General features: G+C 32.2%; 3 protein-coding genes across 3 annotated transcripts; 1 reads left to right on the forward strand and 2 right to left on the reverse strand.

The window, feature by feature from the left end:
* Nucleotides 1-2928: 2928 nt before the first annotated feature.
* On the reverse strand, nucleotides 2929-4460 carry LOC110012680 (endochitinase EP3). Its single transcript, XM_020697135.2, has 2 exons — nucleotides 3982-4460; nucleotides 2929-3553 (listed from the first exon to the last, which is right to left on the reverse strand). Exons 1-2 carry the CDS (start codon nucleotides 4400-4402, stop codon nucleotides 3141-3143), a joined length of 834 nt encoding a protein of 277 aa, XP_020552794.2. The 5' UTR covers nucleotides 4403-4460; the 3' UTR covers nucleotides 2929-3140.
* Nucleotides 4461-12088: 7628 nt separating this feature from the next.
* On the forward strand, nucleotides 12089-13278 carry LOC105172090 (uncharacterized). Its single transcript, XM_088886249.1, has 2 exons — nucleotides 12089-12349; nucleotides 12469-13278. Exons 1-2 carry the CDS (start codon nucleotides 12089-12091, stop codon nucleotides 13276-13278), a joined length of 1071 nt encoding a protein of 356 aa, XP_088742375.1.
* Nucleotides 13279-14452: 1174 nt separating this feature from the next.
* On the reverse strand, nucleotides 14453-18091 carry LOC105171970 (signal recognition particle 14 kDa protein). The gene is made up of 5 exons (XM_088885610.1): nucleotides 17955-18091; nucleotides 17107-17291; nucleotides 16761-16854; nucleotides 16521-16630; nucleotides 14453-14858 (listed from the first exon to the last, which is right to left on the reverse strand). The coding sequence occupies exons 2-5, from the start codon at nucleotides 17119-17121 to the stop codon at nucleotides 14688-14690; spliced, it is 390 nt and encodes a 129-aa protein (XP_088741736.1). The 5' UTR covers nucleotides 17122-17291; nucleotides 17955-18091; the 3' UTR covers nucleotides 14453-14687.
* Between the last annotated feature and the right edge of the window lie 2552 nt (nucleotides 18092-20643).

Here is a 20643-nt window from a genome sequence, read left to right on the forward strand (position 1 = left end):
TGCCTGACACAGCTGTGTGCGATGATATGACTACATATGGGACTAAATATGCAAATGTCAAGTGTCGAACTAAATCAATTTTTTAACAAAATTCACGACGTGTTCTATTTGGTTTCAGGCTGATTCTGCGTGTGTTTGACGTTTTAACTCTTTTTATCGCTAATTAAGTCCGCAAAATAAGTAAAATATCAAAAGCAGTATCACTGGAAGAAGAAAAACTAAAAAACAATAAATTTTAAATAAAAATCTGCTTAAAACGACGACGAAAGATAATTATTCCCCTATTATAAATACGCAAGTCTGGAAGTTTTCAATGTACATATATATTATAATTCTGACATGAAAAACATAACAAAAGATCTATTGAGGTCAGGGCTTTAAAGTTTGAATGAATAGTTGAGCAAATTTAGTATGTCATGACTTGCACTACAAAAAAGGTGGTATTAATGATAAAATATCAATAATATCTTGTTCGGTTGATGTGATAAGTGGATGTATAGTTACAAAAATGATTGCACAAATATATATATAAGAAGAAGTTTGCTGTTTGATTAAGGAGAATGGGTTTGGGTTGAAGTAAAATTGGAAGTATATAAAACTTTTTCGGAGTCTAATCTCGTTTTTATTTAAAATTGATCGAAAAAGTGTAAGTACAGGCGAAAAAGACAAACAAATACATATTTTATTTAGATTTGAATTCTTTATTTGAGGTCATTTTGTAGTAATTTTTATTTTTATTTAAACTGAATAGTTTTAGTAGTCATTATGAATATTTTTATTAATAATTATTTTTTGGTCTTGTTTGATAAATATTTTTTATTAATTAGGTTTTTAAATTTTTGATATACTTAAATTATTTTATTATAATATTAACTTGCTTATTTTCTGAGAAGAGAAATGATTAATCAATAAAATTACAAAAAATTAATTTTTTTCTTTTCAATCTTTTATTCTCGTACCAAACAAGAGATTTGTGTTCCTTTGGATCATACAGAACAATTTACAAAAAAAGAAAATATTATTCTTTCGCTCTCTCTTACCTTTTCACTTCCCCTCCCCCTTTTATTCCCTTCTTTCTCTTATACTTGAACTAAATGCCCTAAGGAGAATTTACTTAATTTCGATGGGAACTTACCATCGGGCGAATTTAGGAACTGTTTTTTTTTTTTTTCAGGGGAACGGTTTGAAATTAAAGAAATTAATTTGAATCGGAGTTTGGAGCGATTTATGTTTCGTCGTTATAGACAGTGTTCCTAAAATTTAGGAATGGTTGGTGAGGAACCGTTTTCAATTGGAACGGGTATCGTAACACATTGATGTTGATCGTAACTAATAGTGTTTTTGAATATGCATTTTTTTTTCTATTGGAACACATTGGACAAGATTTGGAATGATTATGTAATTTAATTCGAGATATTTTTTGAACAGTTTTTATAATACTCATTGGCTGAATTTTGAAACTGCATTTATTTGAATTGGTGATGTATTTAGGATTGTTTATCGAAATTGTATAGTGCTCAATTTTTGAAATAGTATTAGGCACGTTTTTTTTTTTTTTTTAAAAAAAACAGTCTCTTGTAGCTGTATTAGGAATATTTTTTTGAAGCACTATATGGTGTGTACATTAGTTTGAGTTGCAATACATGTAGGAATGGTCAATTCCTTAATAGCAATGACGTTTGAAGCAGTTACAATTTTGAAATTTGTAACATTTCTTAACAATTACTAAAATCGTTCCTAATTTTTTAGTTAATGACAAAATTTTTAAAAATAATTTAATTTATGTAACTAATTATTAAATTTAACTATATTTATAAGTTTAATTGATTGAACAAATATTAAATAATGAAATGTAATAAACATACAAGACATGAATAATTAGGGAAAAATATTATATTAATATAAAATATAATACAATCTTTCTAGCCGGCTCGATGCTTCCACCACTTGTTTGAATCCTCTCAAGACTCGTCTCTGCGTCCAGCTCCTCTCTCCCGATTAACGTTCTTCGTCCCTCATTTTCAAATAGATAACACGCCCGTGTACGGGAACACGATCAGGTCTTATTCGTCACCTGATTAGTAAGGCTTCCGACACGGCCTGACAGTGTTTGCTTCGATTATTGAACTAGGAATTACATGGCAAGGCCATGTTGTATCAGCTGAGGTTGTCCTCGGATAAAGCATGCATGCAAAAGGGAAAATGCCAATAACACTATTTTATAAAGAAATTAAACCTGAAAAATAATAAATCACGACTGGTTCTGCTCTAAACGGCACAAGAAAAGAGTGTATTTCTCTACTTAAAACACGTAAAATAAGCTTATCAACCAGGCGAAGAGCCATTAATTACTAGTTTTATCGCTTTTTAAAACCCCTACAAGAAAAAATCCTCAATACATGAAAATTAATAAATTAGTAGATTAATTTTCCAAACAACTTTTTATGTGGTCAAAATTACAACACCCTCTATATATATACAACGAAAGTTACAATTAAAGCCATATTCATTATTTCAACAATTCTGAAATTAGAATAAATTACATATGCTTGGTCTCAAGTTTGGTACAATTATAAAAAAAATTTATTGTTTAAAAAATTATAAATTTTCATTTAAATATAAAAAGTATTTATAACTCGTGAAGTAAAAATTACTACTTTATCTTTGTTTAATATTTAAAAACATATCTGAAAAGGTGTAAAAATAAAAATAGGGGTAATGAATAATCTATAAAGCATATTAGTGCATAAAATATTTAGAATTTTTTTTAAAAAAATTAAAATTTTATAATCCAATATGATATTTTGGCTAATTTATTATAAAAATTGGATGAAACTATATCTAATGGCGGATAATTATAATGAAATGACCACATTGCTAGATGTTTTGTAATTTTTCATATTTCAAGTATTTACAATTATTACCAAATTTGATTCCTAACAGCAACCCTTAAATTTATTACTTAATATATTAACGTTACATTGTGTTGCAGTGAAACATATCACTTTGAGAGATTACATAATCCAAAAAATTCAACACCCGCACATTAGGCAAAAACCACAACATTACCCCCAATTCTTCTTATTGCTCGTGGAAGAGGCTTTTATTCACTACGTCCACATATTTCCCACCTCTCTTCTCTAACACCGAAGATTAGTTCCAGGATTAACTCCAAGTTGATTACAATAGTCTCTGTAGTAATTAACACGAGCAGTCACCGTTGCTGGATTTGCTCCATTGCATTCAAGGGGACCGTTAATGGCACGAATCGTGGCCCCGAAGCCTTGTCCAGAAGTTATGGCGTTATGGCAATTATTCATCCAGAACCAGAAAGCTGTCCTGAATGAAACAACTGCATCTCTTGCTACGATTTCAGGGTTGTTCAATCCGTCGAAGCCTATGCTTTGCCCTGCCGGGCCGTAGTTGTAGTTCCACGATAGTTGCAGGGGTCCTCGCCCGTAGTAGCCCTTATTCGGTGCGCACGGCCACTGTCTGTTATTTTCGTCGCAATAGTCTTTAGATTGGCCACCATTCTCTACTCTAGAGCACATATCTGCATGGGAATTTATATGATATGATCAAAGGAAGTTACAGGAGATCCGATTACAGAAATATTGCGATGGAAAAAGGTACCGTCAATACTTTACAACGTGAGTGCAAAACTATTACAAAGACCATCATTTTGACCAATAAATGTATCAACAGTTTGCCACGGAATTTGCAATGTCGGACAATTATTTGGTCAACGGAGTGGTTCTGCCCAAGGCATATGACCAAGGACCACCTATGACCATTTCTCCTGTAATAAAGTTTCTTTTAAAAAATCCTTTAATATATTTTCGGCTACTCCTCTTATCTTCATGGAGTGTGTGAGTATTCATTAACCTAAGTTTCGATAATGCATGAGCTTCCTACAATAAATACTTTTAGATTTCATCAAACTACGATTAACTAATAATGAATGTAAAAACTAGAACTTACGTCCAGTCTCATGGGTGACATGCGCGAAGAACGCAGCAATCTCACGCTTAGAATCGTCCACGGAACCGGTCGTCCCGAACTTCGGATACGATGCAAGGGCCTGGAGAAAAGCAGACCTGGTGTAAAATCCCCTTCCAGGGCAGCCTGACGGGGCCTGATTAGCAATCCCATTGAAGAACGAATCAGTGACGATATCCGCAACTTTGACTCCATTATTTCCCGGAGGGGCGTAGCACGGGCCGGCCTGGCATCCGTCGCCACAATAATCATTGCCAGTGCCACAATAGCCGTATCGGCTGCAGCACAAGTTAGATGCGCAGCCGCAGTTCTGGCCAGAAACCCATTTTCCGGAGGCCAGAAGTAGGGCAAGCAGGGTGTAAATTGCTAGCAGAGATTTTCCTTTGCTGAAGAAACTAATCATTTTGTTTGATATAAAGGAATAATTGGAGAAATGTTTGTGTTGGTGTGGAAGAACGAGGCAGGGAATGATGGGTATTTATAGTGCACTTGGACATATTGTAGCAGCAAGTGGCACAGGAAAGTTTGTTACAATGGATAGCTACTTTTGACTTCGGACAAAGACCAGGAAAGATATTTGTTAGGATTGGTTTTTCTTTCTTCCACTACCTGCAATAAATATTATATTTTTATCACTTCTATTTTGCAATTAGGGGTGGCAACCCGAAGTATGGGGCACGTTTGGGTGGACTCGGAACCATCCCGTCCCGCCCCGGTACAAAATCAATTAGGATGGGTTTAATTCGGTAAACTTGGTTATTTTTATTTTATTTTTTTTATTTATTTTATAAATATACATAAGAAAGAATATTCAATGCCAAAAAAATTTATCGTCAATTATTCATAAAAATAAACCAAATAATTTATAGCAATTACACATTACTAACACTTTCTTCATTTTCGTCTCATTAAGTATTGTGATATATTTTTTAATTTATCAATTGTTGAACGGATACCTAACAATAAACAAATAAAATGATTTAATATTTTATTAGTATTTATTTTACCAAAATAAAGTAAAATATTATATATTTATATATAAACATTAAATAATAAAACTGGGGCGGGTCCTAAGGACCTAGGACCCGGCCTGAACCTGCTACCCACCCCGTTTGTAATTTTTTGGATGGGGTGGGGCCCGGGCAGGTTCTAACGGGTTTGGGTATGATTGCCACCCCTATTTGCAATAAGGAATCGGCAAAGCTACAGTGTCCTTTTCTTCAGATTTGATCTAATTACGGACAAATTTAATGAAGTTTAAAAAATTATATCTACTATTTTTGATATTATAGACAGCTAAAAACTCATTAACGATCCTGATAAAAGAACTATTTTACCCTTTAATATAAAGGTAATTATGATGGGTTCCCTTTAGATTTGTCATAATTAAATATTCCCCTCAAATTACAAGTACACAACCAAACACACCTTTGTGATAGCATATTATAGGGGGTATTTTTTAGGGTATTGTAATTTCAGGAGAGTATATATAATTTTTAAATTAACAAGTGAATTAGTAAGTATAGGGAAAATAATATTTTTGGTCCCATAAGGAGAGTATATATAACACAGTGATTCTCTCTTTTCTCACAAAAATTGATACCTATAATTCTCATATTTTTATAAGGTGAAGCCAAGTAGAATCAACACAAAGAATCATGTCTTCCACAAATGAATCAAATAGGCTAAATGAAACACTTATATACTTAACTGCAACGTGCTAGGCACGTGATCTACCTCGTTAAATTGTAGATGGAAAAGTGCATGAGGACCAAAAATGCTAATTTTTATAAGTTATGGAATTAAAAGTATTAATCTCGTAATGAATGGGACCAAAAATAACATTCATAACTTATTCGACTAAAAATACTATTACTCCTAAATATAGCAAAACCTTAAAAAAAAGCCTATTGTAATTTACGCTTAATATAATATTACGAAGATCTTTAAGGCATACTCGAATTACTGGCAATTTCTCTAAAGTAAATCCAACTTTTCAAACTTACATACTTTAATAAATTTAGATTAATGATTCATTTAAAATTTTATGATTTATTAAAATTAGGGTAAAATACACTTTGTCTCCCTAAACTATTCGTCATGTAATAATTATTCTCTTAAATTAATAAGTATAACACTTACCCCCACAATTAAATTTTTAGACAATATTGCTCAAATAAGTTCTTCATTTAGTAATTTTGTATTTTAAGTTTAACTAAAAATTTCTTAATTGGAAAAAAAATATCTTTTATTTATAATAAATTAAAATATAATTAGTGAGTTAAATAGTTTGATTTTTTTTTTTACAGACTCGAAGTTAACTAATAAAATATAATCTATGACGAATAATTATATTAAACTTAGTAAAAATTTAAGTTTTTGCTTTGATTTTATTTACCATGATTAATAGTAGTGATTTGTCATGATATTTAAACTGTTGTCATTTTATTTACCATGATAAATAGTAGTGATGTGTAATTAGATAAATTTCAGGGGAGGATCTTGTAATAATCTTGAAATATTATTTAAATTTAAGTAAATATGGAAGAGGGATTCTCAAGAACTCATGACATCAAGTGTCACTAAATGATACGTGGTTTTTTATTATAATTAATTAACATAATGAAAAGTAAAAATAAATCATGGATGCATTATAATTAGAATAAATTACAACAATCCCCTTAAAGTTTGGTAAAATTACAAATACCTTTTCATTGTTCGAAAAATTACAAAATTCCCTTAATGTTTGATGAAATTATGTAATTCTTGAATAGATGTATGAAATTTTCAGCTATACCCTTATTGTAATGGAGACTAATGGAATGGACTAATTGTGGTATTGATAATTATTCAAACAACAAGAATGTATTAGTAATTATATCAAACCTAAGGGGAAGTTGTTGTAATTTACCCTTATTATATTTTTGCTGCAAACAAGGTCTAAATATTAGTTAAAATCATGGAATGAATTGTGATCAAATTTTAAGTTTTATTTGATTTATTCATGATAAACAATATTGATTTGAAATGATTTTTATATATTAGTAATTTATAATATATATATATATATAATAATATATTTTCTTACCGTGTCTGCGATAGGCAGGGAAATAATAATTCTGTATGTTGTAGATGCATTTGAATTATTCAGAACCAAATAAGATCAAATTTTAAATAAAATGTAGAAAATCATTTTAGAACTGATGAACTGAAAGGACTGCAAAGAATTAATCTAATTAATTAATTAATTAGGAAGGTCTACTTGAATCATTCTGGTCAGAATGTGACAGTTGGTAAGAAGGACCGCCTCCGGTACGTAAACGTAATGGACCGAATAAATGCTTACAAATCGCAGCCTCATTGACCGACAATAATTCAAATCGCAAGCCTCATTAAATCCTGTACCAGTGTCATATTCATACGTCCATTTAGGGGGCATGGGGATGATAATTATGGTTCTATATAAATTTATATCGATAATTTTGTTCTATAATTTTAAAAGATTTAATTCATTATGAATAAAAATGATCATACATGTATATGACCGACTTAATTAATTGAGGCCACCTTAATTTTTAGTTTCTTTTTTTCTCATTGTGCGAAACTTTTAAATTATAGGATAAAATTATCAAAATAAATTCGTACAGGGGTAAAATTGTCATCCTCATATTTGCAACATTAAAACTATAATTTCCCACACGTTTAGCCTGACTCATAAATGAAACATATATTATATAATTATTGCAATCTTGACCATTCATTTTTATCATTAAAGATCAATGATTGTTAAAATAAGGGTATAATAGTTAAAAGGAAACAAACAGTGAGGAAGAATGTGCATTATTTCAAAAAACACAAAGATTTCTTTTACCTATTTCATTAACATATGAGTTTTCAACTAATTTTGTATAGCATAGAGGGGTTTTACGTAATTTACCCCATTATTTTGCCAGAGTTCACCTCCTCTTGCTAGAAGGATGAACTCCAACGAAAACAAGAACTGAAATGCCAAAATTAGAAAAACACAATACCAAAATGCTAGCTTAAAAAACAAAAAAGTACGAGTCGATTGATACAATACCCCAATTTTTAAAGGCCACATGAAATGCACATACATTTTTCTGGGAAGAATGGTGAAGTCTAGTAAAAAGAATGACTGAAATTGAGAAAATTAAAAAAAATATAGTACCAAAATATTGTTAAAGGACAAAAAATGCTACGAGCCAATAGAAACATTAGCCCCAATTCTAAAAAGGCATGTGAGATACACATGCATTTTTCGGCTGAAATGGTGAACTCCTATATATGAAACAAAAAAAAAAAGGACCGAAATCGCGAAAATTAAAATTATGCAGGACTAAAATATTACTCTAGAAAGTTAAAAGACAAAAATACTATGTGTCAATAAAAATAATAGCCCCAATTTTAAAAGATCATTTAAGATACATATGCAGTTTTAGTCGAGAAAGGCGAACACCGGTGGAAGAAAAAAGAATTAGAATCGCAAAAATAAAAGAATACAAGACCTAAATACTATCCTAAAAAATTAAAGAACAAAGATGCTATAAGGTAATTTAATAGAAACAATAGCCCAATCTAAAAGGCCATATATGATGCACATGAATTTTTCTAGCTAGAAAGGTAAACTCCTAGAAAAAAAAAATACTAAAATAACAAAAATTAGAAAGATGTAGGACCATATGTTATCGTAGAAAGTAAAAAGACGAAAACGCCAAATAACCTAATCAAGTTGCGGGTAAAAGTATATTTTTGGTCCTGTAATTTTAGGTTAATAGCACTTTTGATCCTATTACTTACTCCTTTAACACTTTTGGTCCTTTTTTTGACGTCTTCAGTCTTGAACAAGTCATGTTTGGTCTTTTTTTGGCAATCATGTATTGACAATTTTAGTCCTAATTATCGATAATAACAAGACAAAAAGTGAGATCTATATATTACGGTGTGAAGAATGTCCTAGAATAGTGTGATTTTGGAGCTTTGGCTTCAATTCATACTATGTCACCAAGTTTTTCAAAAATTTCAAAGCTTTCGGAATGGATTAGTGGGGCAGTCTATGACTCTTGGCAAACCAACCCCCACTTGAACAAAGGAAATATTTAAGAGTTAAAATTCGTATCAGCAGCTCCAGAAACAATAGGAAAGGGGTCTCATCCAACCTTCTATTTCATCAAGCTGCAGAGACCAGACATGGTAGCTTTTAACAAAATTAAAGCTACCTCAGGAGAAGCTCCCCTGGTATCAGCTATTAGTGAAAACGATATCTCTACCAGACGAGTTTGGAGGTTACGGGTTTGTCTCACTGAGATGGACAAAGTCAAGTATCCATTCAAAAAACTTTCTCAAACAAAGTGAATGGATCATTATACTGGGTTCGTAGAAAGCTTATTTGAAAAGAAGAGGATGTTGATATGGAAAAATAAGCTACCAGCGACCGAAGCAATAAGGATGAAGACGTGCAACATGTTGCATTTTGGGCAATGGCAAAACCCTATATGCACTTGCTACAAGGAACAAAAGAAGCCCCTGTTCGGAAGAGAAATTCGGGTTACCCAAAAGAAACCCAAACCAGATCAAGACAAAGGTAAAACAAAGAATTTTTACAAAATGAAGTAAAAATTGAAGAATGTAAAAATTCAAGAATGAGACTAGTGGCTGAAAACAACAACAGTCAGTAAAGCAGGAAGTCAGCTAGCAATTACATACCCGGCAAGCCATCATGACTACAAACTTGAAAGGACACGGGGATAACAAACGCAATAACGCTTTTAAAAAAAGACAAAGTGATGACGAACGCAATAACATCTTATCTAAACATACGTTTGAAATCCGCAGACGATTATAAATAAGGAAGCAGCGAAGCAGATGGAGATCATCGAAAATTTTCTCCAACTCTTCAAAGCATTATATTTTGGGTTTTCCAATCCTTGTACTTTTAAATTTTTAGTTTTATGGGGGTTTCCCCAATAAGAATAGAACCTTATATAAAAGGCTAAACAGTTGTCTCCTCCTATAGAAGAAGAAGTGTCTATGTAATATTTCAATTATTTCTTCAATAAATCAAAGGTTTATGTTCAACTTGTTTGTCCAAAATTCGATGAAGTCCCTATATTGGAGTGCCTTTTACACCCTAATATAGGAAACGAAATAGGAATGTGGTGTTTATTGCTAAAGGAGCCAAGTATTTGCGAACCATCTGTTGCGATAGTGTGGTTGAAAAAAGTCTGTAAAACCGAGGACTTGAAATGATAGGGAACAAGGCGTTTAGAACAAGGTATGAATTTATGAAGGCTTAATTTATTTTAAAAACATGTTGGGCCTATCTTGGAGCATGTAGTGAACTATGATTGATTTCTAACTAGAAGGGCAAAATGATCATAAAATTTGCAGAAGTACTAAAACTGCGAACATTTGAAAGTTATAGAATCAAAATTGCCAACTCCAAAATTAGAGGACTAAAATTGCCAACCCCTTATAGATACAGGACCAAAATTAAAATCCCCAATTTTAATATAATCAACCCAAAATTCAATGGAACCTTGTAAAGTTTTTTGTTTTGTAATGGAATATGGGACAAAAACTTGCACAACTTACATTGGAATGCCTTTTCTAACGGCTTTTTACCATCCAATAATAAATTCTTATTCATGACGTGATGACGTCATCGGTAGATAACTGTTACAATATCCATTTCAATTTGTGATAGAAGTCATCCGTTACAAATATTCCATCCCAAATTACCTGTTTTTTTAGTGAAAGTGACAAAACGAAAATATTAAAAGGAAAAATTATTTGTTTAGTCATTTAAGTTTGGCTACTATTAATTTTAATCCTTTAAATTTGTCTATTTTAGTTTTAGTCCAGTAATTTTTAGAATTGCTTAGTTTTAGTCATTTGACTAAATTTTGAACAATTTTACCTTTACACAACTTTTCAAGAGCAATTTTAGTCCTTATATATTCATTTATTTTGCATTTCATAGCTTACACGCTTAGAATAGTATAAGAATTTAAGTTTATTAAAGAAATATTTGTGATATTACATATAGAGCATTATGGACTATTAGCCTTTATCATCAAAAGGGCAAAAAAGTCAAAAATTAGACTGAAGGAAAAATCAATTTAAATCAAAGTTATAGGACGAAAATTTTCTTTTTCCCAATATTAAATAACCTAATACCAAAAATACATTAAGTCTATAGTTATCTATACTAATGTTCAACCATAAAACCTATGATACAAATAAAATATAAAGTTAATTATTTTATAATAAATTACATATTCATCTCTAAATATTAAATTTCTAAACAAATAAAAACCAATCCATTCTGTTGGATTTCAGTATGTCGCTGGTCGCATTTTCGGTTTCAATTCGATTGAATTACCAATTATGAGCACCATTACATATTATCAGTTCTCCTAAAAATTTAGTTATATATATAAAATAAAGGTGAATAGCAATTTATCCCCTTTGATATTAAAAATGAGCACATTACCCTTCTATGAAAAAAATATAACAATTTACTCCCTATATTTTTTAAAATGAAGCAATTTACCTCCTTATACATAAGGGGGGTGAACTGTTGTATTTTAAAAAATACAAAGAGGTAAATTACTATTTATTTTTTTAATAAGGGGGTCATTTACTCATTTGTAATATCACAAGGGGTTGCTTGTATTTTTTTCTTTAATTATATATATAATAATGATTCAATGATATAGAAATATAAATATAAATAGAATTATAAATTTAATATTTTTTATAACTAATAAATGATATATTGAAGAATTACACGGAAACCCTAACCAATTTTCGGCCTCCCCAGAGAAGAGGTCTGCATTGTGCAAACTCCTCTCGTCTCTTTATTACTGTTTCGAAATTTTCTTCCTGTGGAAACTCTAACCATTTTTCCGTCTCCCAGAGAAGAGGTTTGCATTCTGCAAACTCCTCTCATCTCTTTATTACTGTTTCGAAATTTTCTTCCTTTTGAGTTCTTTAAAAACTCTTCACTCGTCTTTTGTTTGATATACAAACCGTTAGTTCGAGAAAAACAAAGATGAATAGCGTAGCAATGCACGAAGTGCGGCTGATCAACGACGACATTGTCAAAGAAATACTCTCACATCTGCCCGTAAAGTCCCTCTTGAGATTCAAGACTGTCATCAAATCATGGCAGGACATCATCGGTTCATGGGCTTTCGTGAAGCTGCACCTGGAGAATTATTGCAACAACTGCAGCAACAACCAGGGTATTCTCGTACGAGTTTATGATGGTAATACACACAAGTGGAAACTATCAACTAAGTTCACAGATTGCAGCAAATTACGTGAGGTATCGACCCTTGATGGTGATTATTTTATGGAACACATTCGTAGAAATGAAATACCCTTTTATCCAAGAATGGTTGGACCCATTGATGGTTTGATCTGTATTCATGGAATCCGCCCGAGTACTCCAATAGCCCTATGCAACCCTTCTCTTGCCAAAGCTCAGTTTCTGCCGATGTTCCAATTTCATCGACCTGTAACCCCGACGCTTACCGATGCTACGTTGGATTCAGTTTCGACTTTGTTCATAAAGATCTCAAAGTAGTGCAGCTGTCGATTTTCTCCGTTTTGTTTAGCGAAATTCGTGTTGAGGTTTACTTCCAAAGCACAAATACCTGGAAAGAATTGGATCACCAAATACTCAATGACATGTTTATTAACAGGGCAATCATGCCTTACAAGAATGGATCATTGTCCTTTTCCCACTGGCTGGCACTCAAACGTGTGGGACGAGTCGCTGGTCCTAATTACAGCATACTGTCATTCAACATGCAGAATGAGGTGTTCGAACTAACCCCAGTGCCGCCTTGCGTTCATGGTGCTGCATATAAAAGAAAAGTGGAACTTGGATTTTTGCCTGAGGTTGATTCTCTTCTCCTCTTTGTTCACCCTCTCAGGAGACAAAATTCTCGAGAAGATGTGTGTTTCGAGAGATGGGTGTTGAATGGTTTAGGGGCCCAGGGACGTTGGACGAGGTTGTCGAGTATTAGAATTCGACCTCTTAAAGGAATACCGAAGCCCGTGGTTGTATGGAACAGCGATGTGTTGATCTGGGAGGAATCCGGTAAGAAAAACAGACTAGTTTTTTACAATTACTGCACTCGAGAAATAACAAATGTGATAGTGATACCCCCGAAGCAATGTGCTCCGAGGGTTCTTGGGTACAAGGGAAGCTTGATTTCACCTGCAATTTTCATGAAGACTCAATTATAAGTAATATGCAGTTCCCTGGCTGATTTCTTGTTTGATGCAAATTCTTGATCCGTTGTATTCTGAGACTTGCCACCAGCTCGATCCTAACATGGGAGAAGGCTGGAACAAGTCTTGCTATAAACTCTATTTTAATTAGTTGGGTTCAACATTTTTACTAGAAAAGCTTAAACTTGTTTTGCTTTTGGCTTACTCACTTAAGTTTAACCTTGATTCAAAATACTTTGTATAAAGAACCGACAGTTGAAATTCAATCAGAAGATGCTGCTGCTTTTATTCCTATTAATGCAATTTTTTTCGTTAACTATTTATATGGTAAATTATAGTTGCGTATAATAAAGAACTCGTTTGCAAAATTACTTACACTTTCCTTATTTTAACATACGTCTAACAACGAACTTATTTGTTAGTTTAATTTAAATTTTTATCCAATTCTCTTGGTGAACTAAGTCAAAGGGCATTTAGATTATGAACTATATTTATATATTTTTAGAATTTTATAATATACTTTTATAGATTAATATTTTTTTTAATCCCTCGGATTTTTCTATTTTTTTCAGTTAATTATTTGTTAGAAAACATTATATATACAAATAAAGTAGTTATTTTTACCTCATTGTCTACAAACTTCCTTTTAGAGGTACTTATATTTTTCTATATAATATCATAATTATATAGAGTCTTGATAAAAATATTTATAATTTATCAATACAACTTTACCAGCTATTAGTGTTTGCAGCTCAACTTTCGGAGTAGAGTCTGCAGGTCAAAACCAAAGACATGATACAAGAATGCAAGTTAAAATCATGAGCAATTCGTAGAATCTGAGGCCTTTGCACCATCGATTCATGCCTGTTAAAACTACTCAAAAGCATGATGAACAATCTCAATAGGCTCCTCTTTTGGTAGAAGAACATACAATGACTATTTTTACCAAAAAAGAAAAAAGAGGCAAAAATGTTCGTCTTCATTCATTAAAAATTGGACTGATAAAGAAATTTCTTGTTAAACTACATACCTGGTTAAAATTAATAAACCCCAATTCCAAATGATCGTTTCTTCGACTACTTTGAAAGAAGCCATTCAAGAACAAATGTAAAGATACAAAAGATGGACTTGGACTAATTCAAGAATGAACCTTGAAACAATCAAGCCCCCATTGTCACAAGCGTGGAAGTGCAAAACATACTCTAGCAGCCACTCGAATGTTTTGAATAGTTTGAATGTACAAAACTGAAAGCAGAAATTCATCTTAACATTCTGTAGAGATGGAAACAAGAATCTATAATCTATACCTCCAGCAAAAAGTTCGGCCATCCAATTTCATCATAAAGATTTTTAGCTCTGTTAGTCGAAAGCCCAAAATGTAAGAAGGCATACACCAAAAAGAGATGAACAATGGAAATTTTTGTTCAGTTAGAAGTTTTCTTAGCAGCAGAAGATCGTTTCTTTGAGTCCAGTTTTTTATCAGAATCTGCTGCCTTTCTTTTATCTTTTCTCTCCCTCTTCTTCAGGGCAGTCATCCTGGCTTTTAAAATAGTCGCATAACTTGATTGAAAACGTTGATGATCTTTTGCCCCGACCTGCAAATACACAGTCCAGAACCATGATTATATTTTATTGCAACTTATTTTCAGGAAATTTTTGGAGGAAAAGAAACAGGGAAAACAAAACAGAAATGACAATGTGCAATAAAGATCAAATGTTTGCAGAAAACAACACAAGCGGAACAGAGCAACATAAAAAGGCTACTTATGACAAGCATTAATTTTGTTTGTACTTTATTTAAGTGATATTTTGGCTCAAAAGATGTTGGTCTATTTCTGAAATGATGGTCAGGATAAAAACTAACAGCTGCAGCAGGTCTCAGATGTCAACTTTTAATTGGAAAGCTGTGTAATTACTCATGTGCTGGTAAAAGTGAGCACATTCATGATTTTCGGTCTTTTTCCAAGCCTACATGGCAAGCTTGAAAATCAATTTCTTACTCAGCATAAAGAAACATTTTATTTCCTACCAACTCCCTGCTTTTTCAAGTTGATGAATCACTAGAAAGAATTTTGCTCAAAATACTGCCAAAAGTCATTTAGTCATGTATTCATGGAGTGAAAATTTGTATAGAACATATGCAACGCATTTTTCGAAGATATTCATAATCTCAAATCTGTGAACTTTATGAAAAAACTTCTTGGCCTGTTCAACAGAAGTTATAGTTACTTTTCAAGTGTAAAAGATTTTATCCAAGAGATTACCCTCAGGTTCCTCATCTGTAGTAACATGAGAAGTTAGTTTATATTTAGTCAGTATATGCCTAGAAATTACTTCTATTGAGAAATAATAACAGTAATATTCCATTCCTATGAACATCTTCAGCCATCATATGCAGGTAGAAAGATCAGAATATGTGCAAAATAAGACTTCATAATCATTGACGGATATACATTTGACCTGCAGAAATAGAGGCAAGGAGTTCCAAGACTGAATAAAATCATTGGAAAACAAGTACGGACAATCATCTAGGTATATGACTGCAATTATAACAGTAGATTCTCAGAACCCCACAATAGCCTTGCAGCGATCTCTCAGTATTGAGAAGATGATAAAGAAAGTTGCCTTTGTTTTTCAGTATTTCTGTTAAAGAACTATATATATCTACAGATATTCTATTTGATTAAGGTGGAAGAGTAAAGGTACATATCAACAGAAACGGTCTCTCTCTCTTCTCACTACTTCCAAGACAACAAATGGATTTGGCATAATAGAATGACATTAAGTGGGGTAGGGGCAGCATCCTAACAGTTAGGTAGCAATTTCCTCGTTTTACAGAAATGTGCTGGTTCAAAGGATACCATGATAAGTTGAAGCAGTTAAGATGAAGTCTTCATAATGCTAGCAACCCCAACTGGATGTAGCCTCATATACTACATAAGCATGTGTTGGATCTCACTGGAAAAACAATATAACAAGGGTGCAAAGTACCTTAAGTAAACCGTGTTACCACATTTGATTGACAACAAAGAAAATAGTCCTAGAATGCTCCAAAAATTCGTCTTCCACAACTGTATGACACCTCAGTATTTGGTAACAAACCAAAGTTGCTTGCATTTAGCTAGGTGTTCATGAGGTGCACTTAACGAGTAGCTCAACATTGTTTATTTCATCAGTCAAAACCAGTCAGACTGTACACGAGTGTTGAGGATAATAAAAATTAAACATAAAAGAGGGAGGACTGGTTGAATACATACCACTGTGGAAATGGTCTTCCTGCCGTCTGTTGCTCGAATAAGGCACCTATACTCAATTTTTTCTCCAGCTGTCTTCATCTTATTCCTTTGCACCTTGGACTTGTCAGAAGCTGCAAACATAGCAAATCAATGGCGGTTGTTATGTCAATTGCTAACCAAGCAGCATGCATTACAAACAACTGAATATTATATCTCCTCAAGTGGTGAAAAAGGTTAGTGTAAACAAAGATGAAAACTCACAGTGTTTCAAGGTAACCCATACAGAGCCCTTTTCTGTAGTCCGCTCGAACATGTTTGTAAGTTCATTGAGAAATGGATCCGGCTGTAATCGCACCTATACAAGATAAAATGGATGTGGCTAAAACTACAATAAATGTTCTAATGTGTTCAAATGAATATTCTTATTTGCCATCATATGGCAATAGTTCTAACTAAGATCTGCTGTTCACCTATGACCTATGCAAATGGCAAATACACATTTCACGTAATATAATATATGTGTAACACATATTTTCTACATGCATTATCAAATTAAGGCACGTATTTCATATTTAGAATGCTGCAACTCTGATGCCAATGACAGTACATTCATGCCCTGCATCCATCATCCTGCAACCCCCACCCTCACCCCACCAACCAAAAAATTCCGCATAATTTCACTGGACCACTTCAACTTCAATACAATGCAACCTCAACTTCACAAGCAAGTCCAACACCAACATCTCCCTTTCTTATGTTCATTCATCAAGAGATCGTGCAACATTCAGGGCACTGTATACATAACATACATTGCATTACTCAATTTTCATGTCACGTATAAAAAGAGGCCCAAACGGCCTCTTTAACCATGCTTTTACACCGTAAGAAAATAAGTAAGCAACAGACAGATGAAAAATCTCAAATGAGGGCTCCACTAGAACTATCTACTTAAAGTTGTTTTTTTCAAAAGGTATTTAAAGTATATTTTAATCATCATAATTCAGTTCACTACCACTTAATCTTTTCTAAAGTTCCACCAACCGCAGCAGAAACTCAAAATCGCACACAAGACTAGACTTTGCTTCTACAAGCATCAAGTTCAACTTTTTATTGTTTTTCTTTTTTCTGCTAAATCGGTCTTTCACAGAGAAATCCAGTGACGCCTCACCCCAGAAATATCAGAAAAACTAAATGAAATCCGAATTCCAAAAATTCCATTACATACATTATCACACTAGTTACCGTCTAAACAATTCATAAGTCCCTAAATATCAACAAAGAGAACGGAGACAACAGAACAACTCATAAACACTATCCAAAACAACATTTCATTTCATGATCTAAAAATTGAGTACTTTCAGATCAAATTCAAAATACAAACGCGTTCGCGCACACACGCATATACAAATTCGAGTATACGCATAAGAATTGCCAAGTAGAGAGAGAGAGAATCACCATCTCTGGAGGATGAACGAGAAACACGGATGTGAGGTTTGGGGGTTTTTCTTTTCTTGCTATATTATTACTAGTGCTTCTTTTTGTAATCTTTAATGGAGCGTTTGACGCTGTGGATCCGACCACAATTAGATTATGGGTCGGACTATCCGTATTTCTAAATATTGTCAAATGTAAGCTCCGCAACTTATCGGAGATATATTCATTATTTTATTCGCACAATGTAAACGATTTATGACCATGATACCCTATTATGCATATATATGGACACGGAGCCATATGAACACGATACACTACGAATATGGAGATACGAAAATATAAAAAAATTAGAAGACAATACGATACAGACACGATTATATATAATATTTTTTTTATTAAATATATTTTGAATTTATCATAAAATTAAAATATACAATATAAAAAATATAAGATAAAATATAAAATAAATATGTCTTATATCTAAATTTTTAACTAAATATGACTTCAAAACACATAAATAATCGATTTATTTTAAAAAGTATGCCGTGAAAATTTTCTAATAATTCAAAGTAGTTAAATCATTATAACCATCTTTCAAATATTTAGTAATTTCATCCCAAAACTTTTTAGTTTGAGAGAAGTGAATTAATTCTTTTTTATTTTTATTAAGTCGGAAACTCTTTTTTTGTTTTTGACACGTGAATGTCGTGTCGAACACTGCATCATATAATTTTTTGAAGTTCCGCATGATGGAGGAAAGAAATGAAGCAAAAAAAAAAGGCAAGGATGATATTCTCGAAAAGGAAGGTCAAAGTCAAACTTACCAAATTGATGTGGAACAACGAATTACTAGAATAACCCCAGCCAATGAATCGTAGCCATGTAATAGGGGTTAGGTGAGGATTAAGGCAATACTTACCCATACCTATCATAAATAGCATACATTTGTATTAGTAAGTACCTCCTCATTTTTTCACTGGAAGGGATATATAAAGAAAATCATAAAGAAAGTTAAAAAGTGAACGGGTTAGTTGTTACATAGAGAAAAGTCACAACCCAAGAGACATCCTAATAGGCCAAACCCGAAGAAGAGCCCAAAATCATACTTTAATTTCTAAATATTTTAATGATATTCAAGAATTGGGGGTTGTTGATGGAGGAAAGAAATCAACGCAGAAAAATGCAATGATGATATTTTCGAAAAGGAAAATCCAAGTCAAACCTACCAAATTGATATGGAACAACGACATTACCAGAATAACCACGACCAGTAAATCTTAGCCATGTAATAGGAGGTATGTGAGAGTTAAAGTAGTACTTTACCTATACTTATCCTAAATAACATACATTTATATTAGTATAAATACCCACTCATTCTTTTCATTTGAAGGGGGAGAAATCACTTGTATCAACCTCTAGCATAAAGCGTGTTGAATCGCGCTCGTATAATATAAATTTATGCTTTTCAGCGTCATCACGTGCATTATAGATGATAACTATACGTTTTTCATAAATTCTAATATTGTAATAGATTTTACTTAATTGGAATATTAGTTGTTTATTTGTTTAATAAAATTGTTGTTCGATCATAATTGACCATATATTATTGGGGTTAAATTTAAGTTGTTTCATGTAAAAATCAAATAAACCCCTAAAAATAAAATAAAAGGTCAAAAAGACGCGTTAGCTTTTTGCAAAAGAAATGTTCATTGGTGTCCACCTTGCTCTACTCTCCACAAACGCAATTTATGATGGGTTTCCATCTTTTGGCCTGTGCGTTTTCTGATTTACTTTTTTTAAAATAAAAATGATAAATTATAATTAATTAAAATAAAATTTATTATAATTATTCATGTCGAATTTAATATCTAACAAAGATACATACATACTATTCAGTATAAATACCACACCTACTATTCAGTAAAAATAATATCCCATGCATAATGCGAGATCCGAATTCATGACCTTTAAAGTTATGGAGTCTCAACTTCGCTGACTAAGTTAGACCTCAATGTCCTGTAACCTTTAACCACTTATTATAAGAGTTCAAATCTTTTGGGACTGTTGGGTTTGGGAAGGAAAAAAATAGAGGTTAAATGAAATTTACTCCTTATAATATGAAAAATGAGCAAAAACTCCCTTATGGAAAAATTAGCAAACTATCCTTCTTTCTTTTCGAAAATGAAGCAAATTATCTCCTAACAACAGTTTAGATAAGGAGGTAATTTGTTATATTTCTCAAAACACATGGGGTAATTTGCTAATTTTTTTCGCAAAATTTTTTTGCTCATTTATCATATCATGGAAGGGTAAATTGCATTTTTCCCAAAAAAATAAACTTTGTAGCAACTAAATATTTGAGGTTTTATAGTTAACTAGCAGTTGTGGCACACTGTTCTTACGTGCATATAATTAATAATCTTTCATGCTTAAAAATATTATACATAAAAGTAAAATATATAATTTAATACACTATAATTAAAAAAAACTAATTTATGAGTTAATTTAAAATTTAAGAACTTGAATAAGAAGTTATCTTATTAGTTGAAGGGTATTTTGACTTCACGAGAAATTGATATGGCGGTGTCATTAATCGTTGTTTGTAAGCGTGAAGGGTTTTTGGTTTTATAATAGTATAAATAAACAAAACAAAAAGGTACGAGAAAAATGCAATTTATCCCTTTGTTTTATGAGAAATGAGAAAAAAATC

Source organism: Sesamum indicum, linkage group LG10 (genome assembly GCF_026168435.1).
Source record: "Sesamum indicum cultivar Baizhima isolate 11 linkage group LG10, ASM2616843v1, whole genome shotgun sequence".
Lineage (NCBI taxonomy): Eukaryota > Viridiplantae > Streptophyta > Magnoliopsida > Lamiales > Pedaliaceae > Sesamum > Sesamum indicum.

Bases quoted from the DNA above. Each gene is read 5' to 3' on its own strand.
- LOC110012680 (XM_020697135.2), bottom strand. From the start codon at position 4,402: ATGATTAGTTTCTTCAGCAAAGGAAAATCTCTGCTAGCAATTTACACC. The intron at 3,554-3,981 runs GTAAGTTCTAGT...ATTCCCATGCAG, and splicing joins TGTCACCCATGAGACTGGAC to ATATGTGCTCTAGAGTAGAG.
- LOC105172090 (XM_088886249.1), top strand. From the start codon at position 12,089: ATGCACGAAGTGCGGCTGATCAACGACGACATTGTCAAAGAAATACTC. The intron at 12,350-12,468 runs GTATCGACCCTT...AATCCGCCCGAG, and splicing joins ATTGCAGCAAATTACGTGAG to TACTCCAATAGCCCTATGCA.
- LOC105171970 (XM_088885610.1), bottom strand. The intron at 16,631-16,760 runs GTGAGTTTTCAT...CTATGTTTGCAG, and splicing joins ATGGGTTACCTTGAAACACT to CTTCTGACAAGTCCAAGGTG. The intron at 14,859-16,520 runs GTATGTATTCAA...GTGTATTTGCAG, and splicing joins GGAAGACCATTTCCACAGTG to GTCGGGGCAAAAGATCATCA.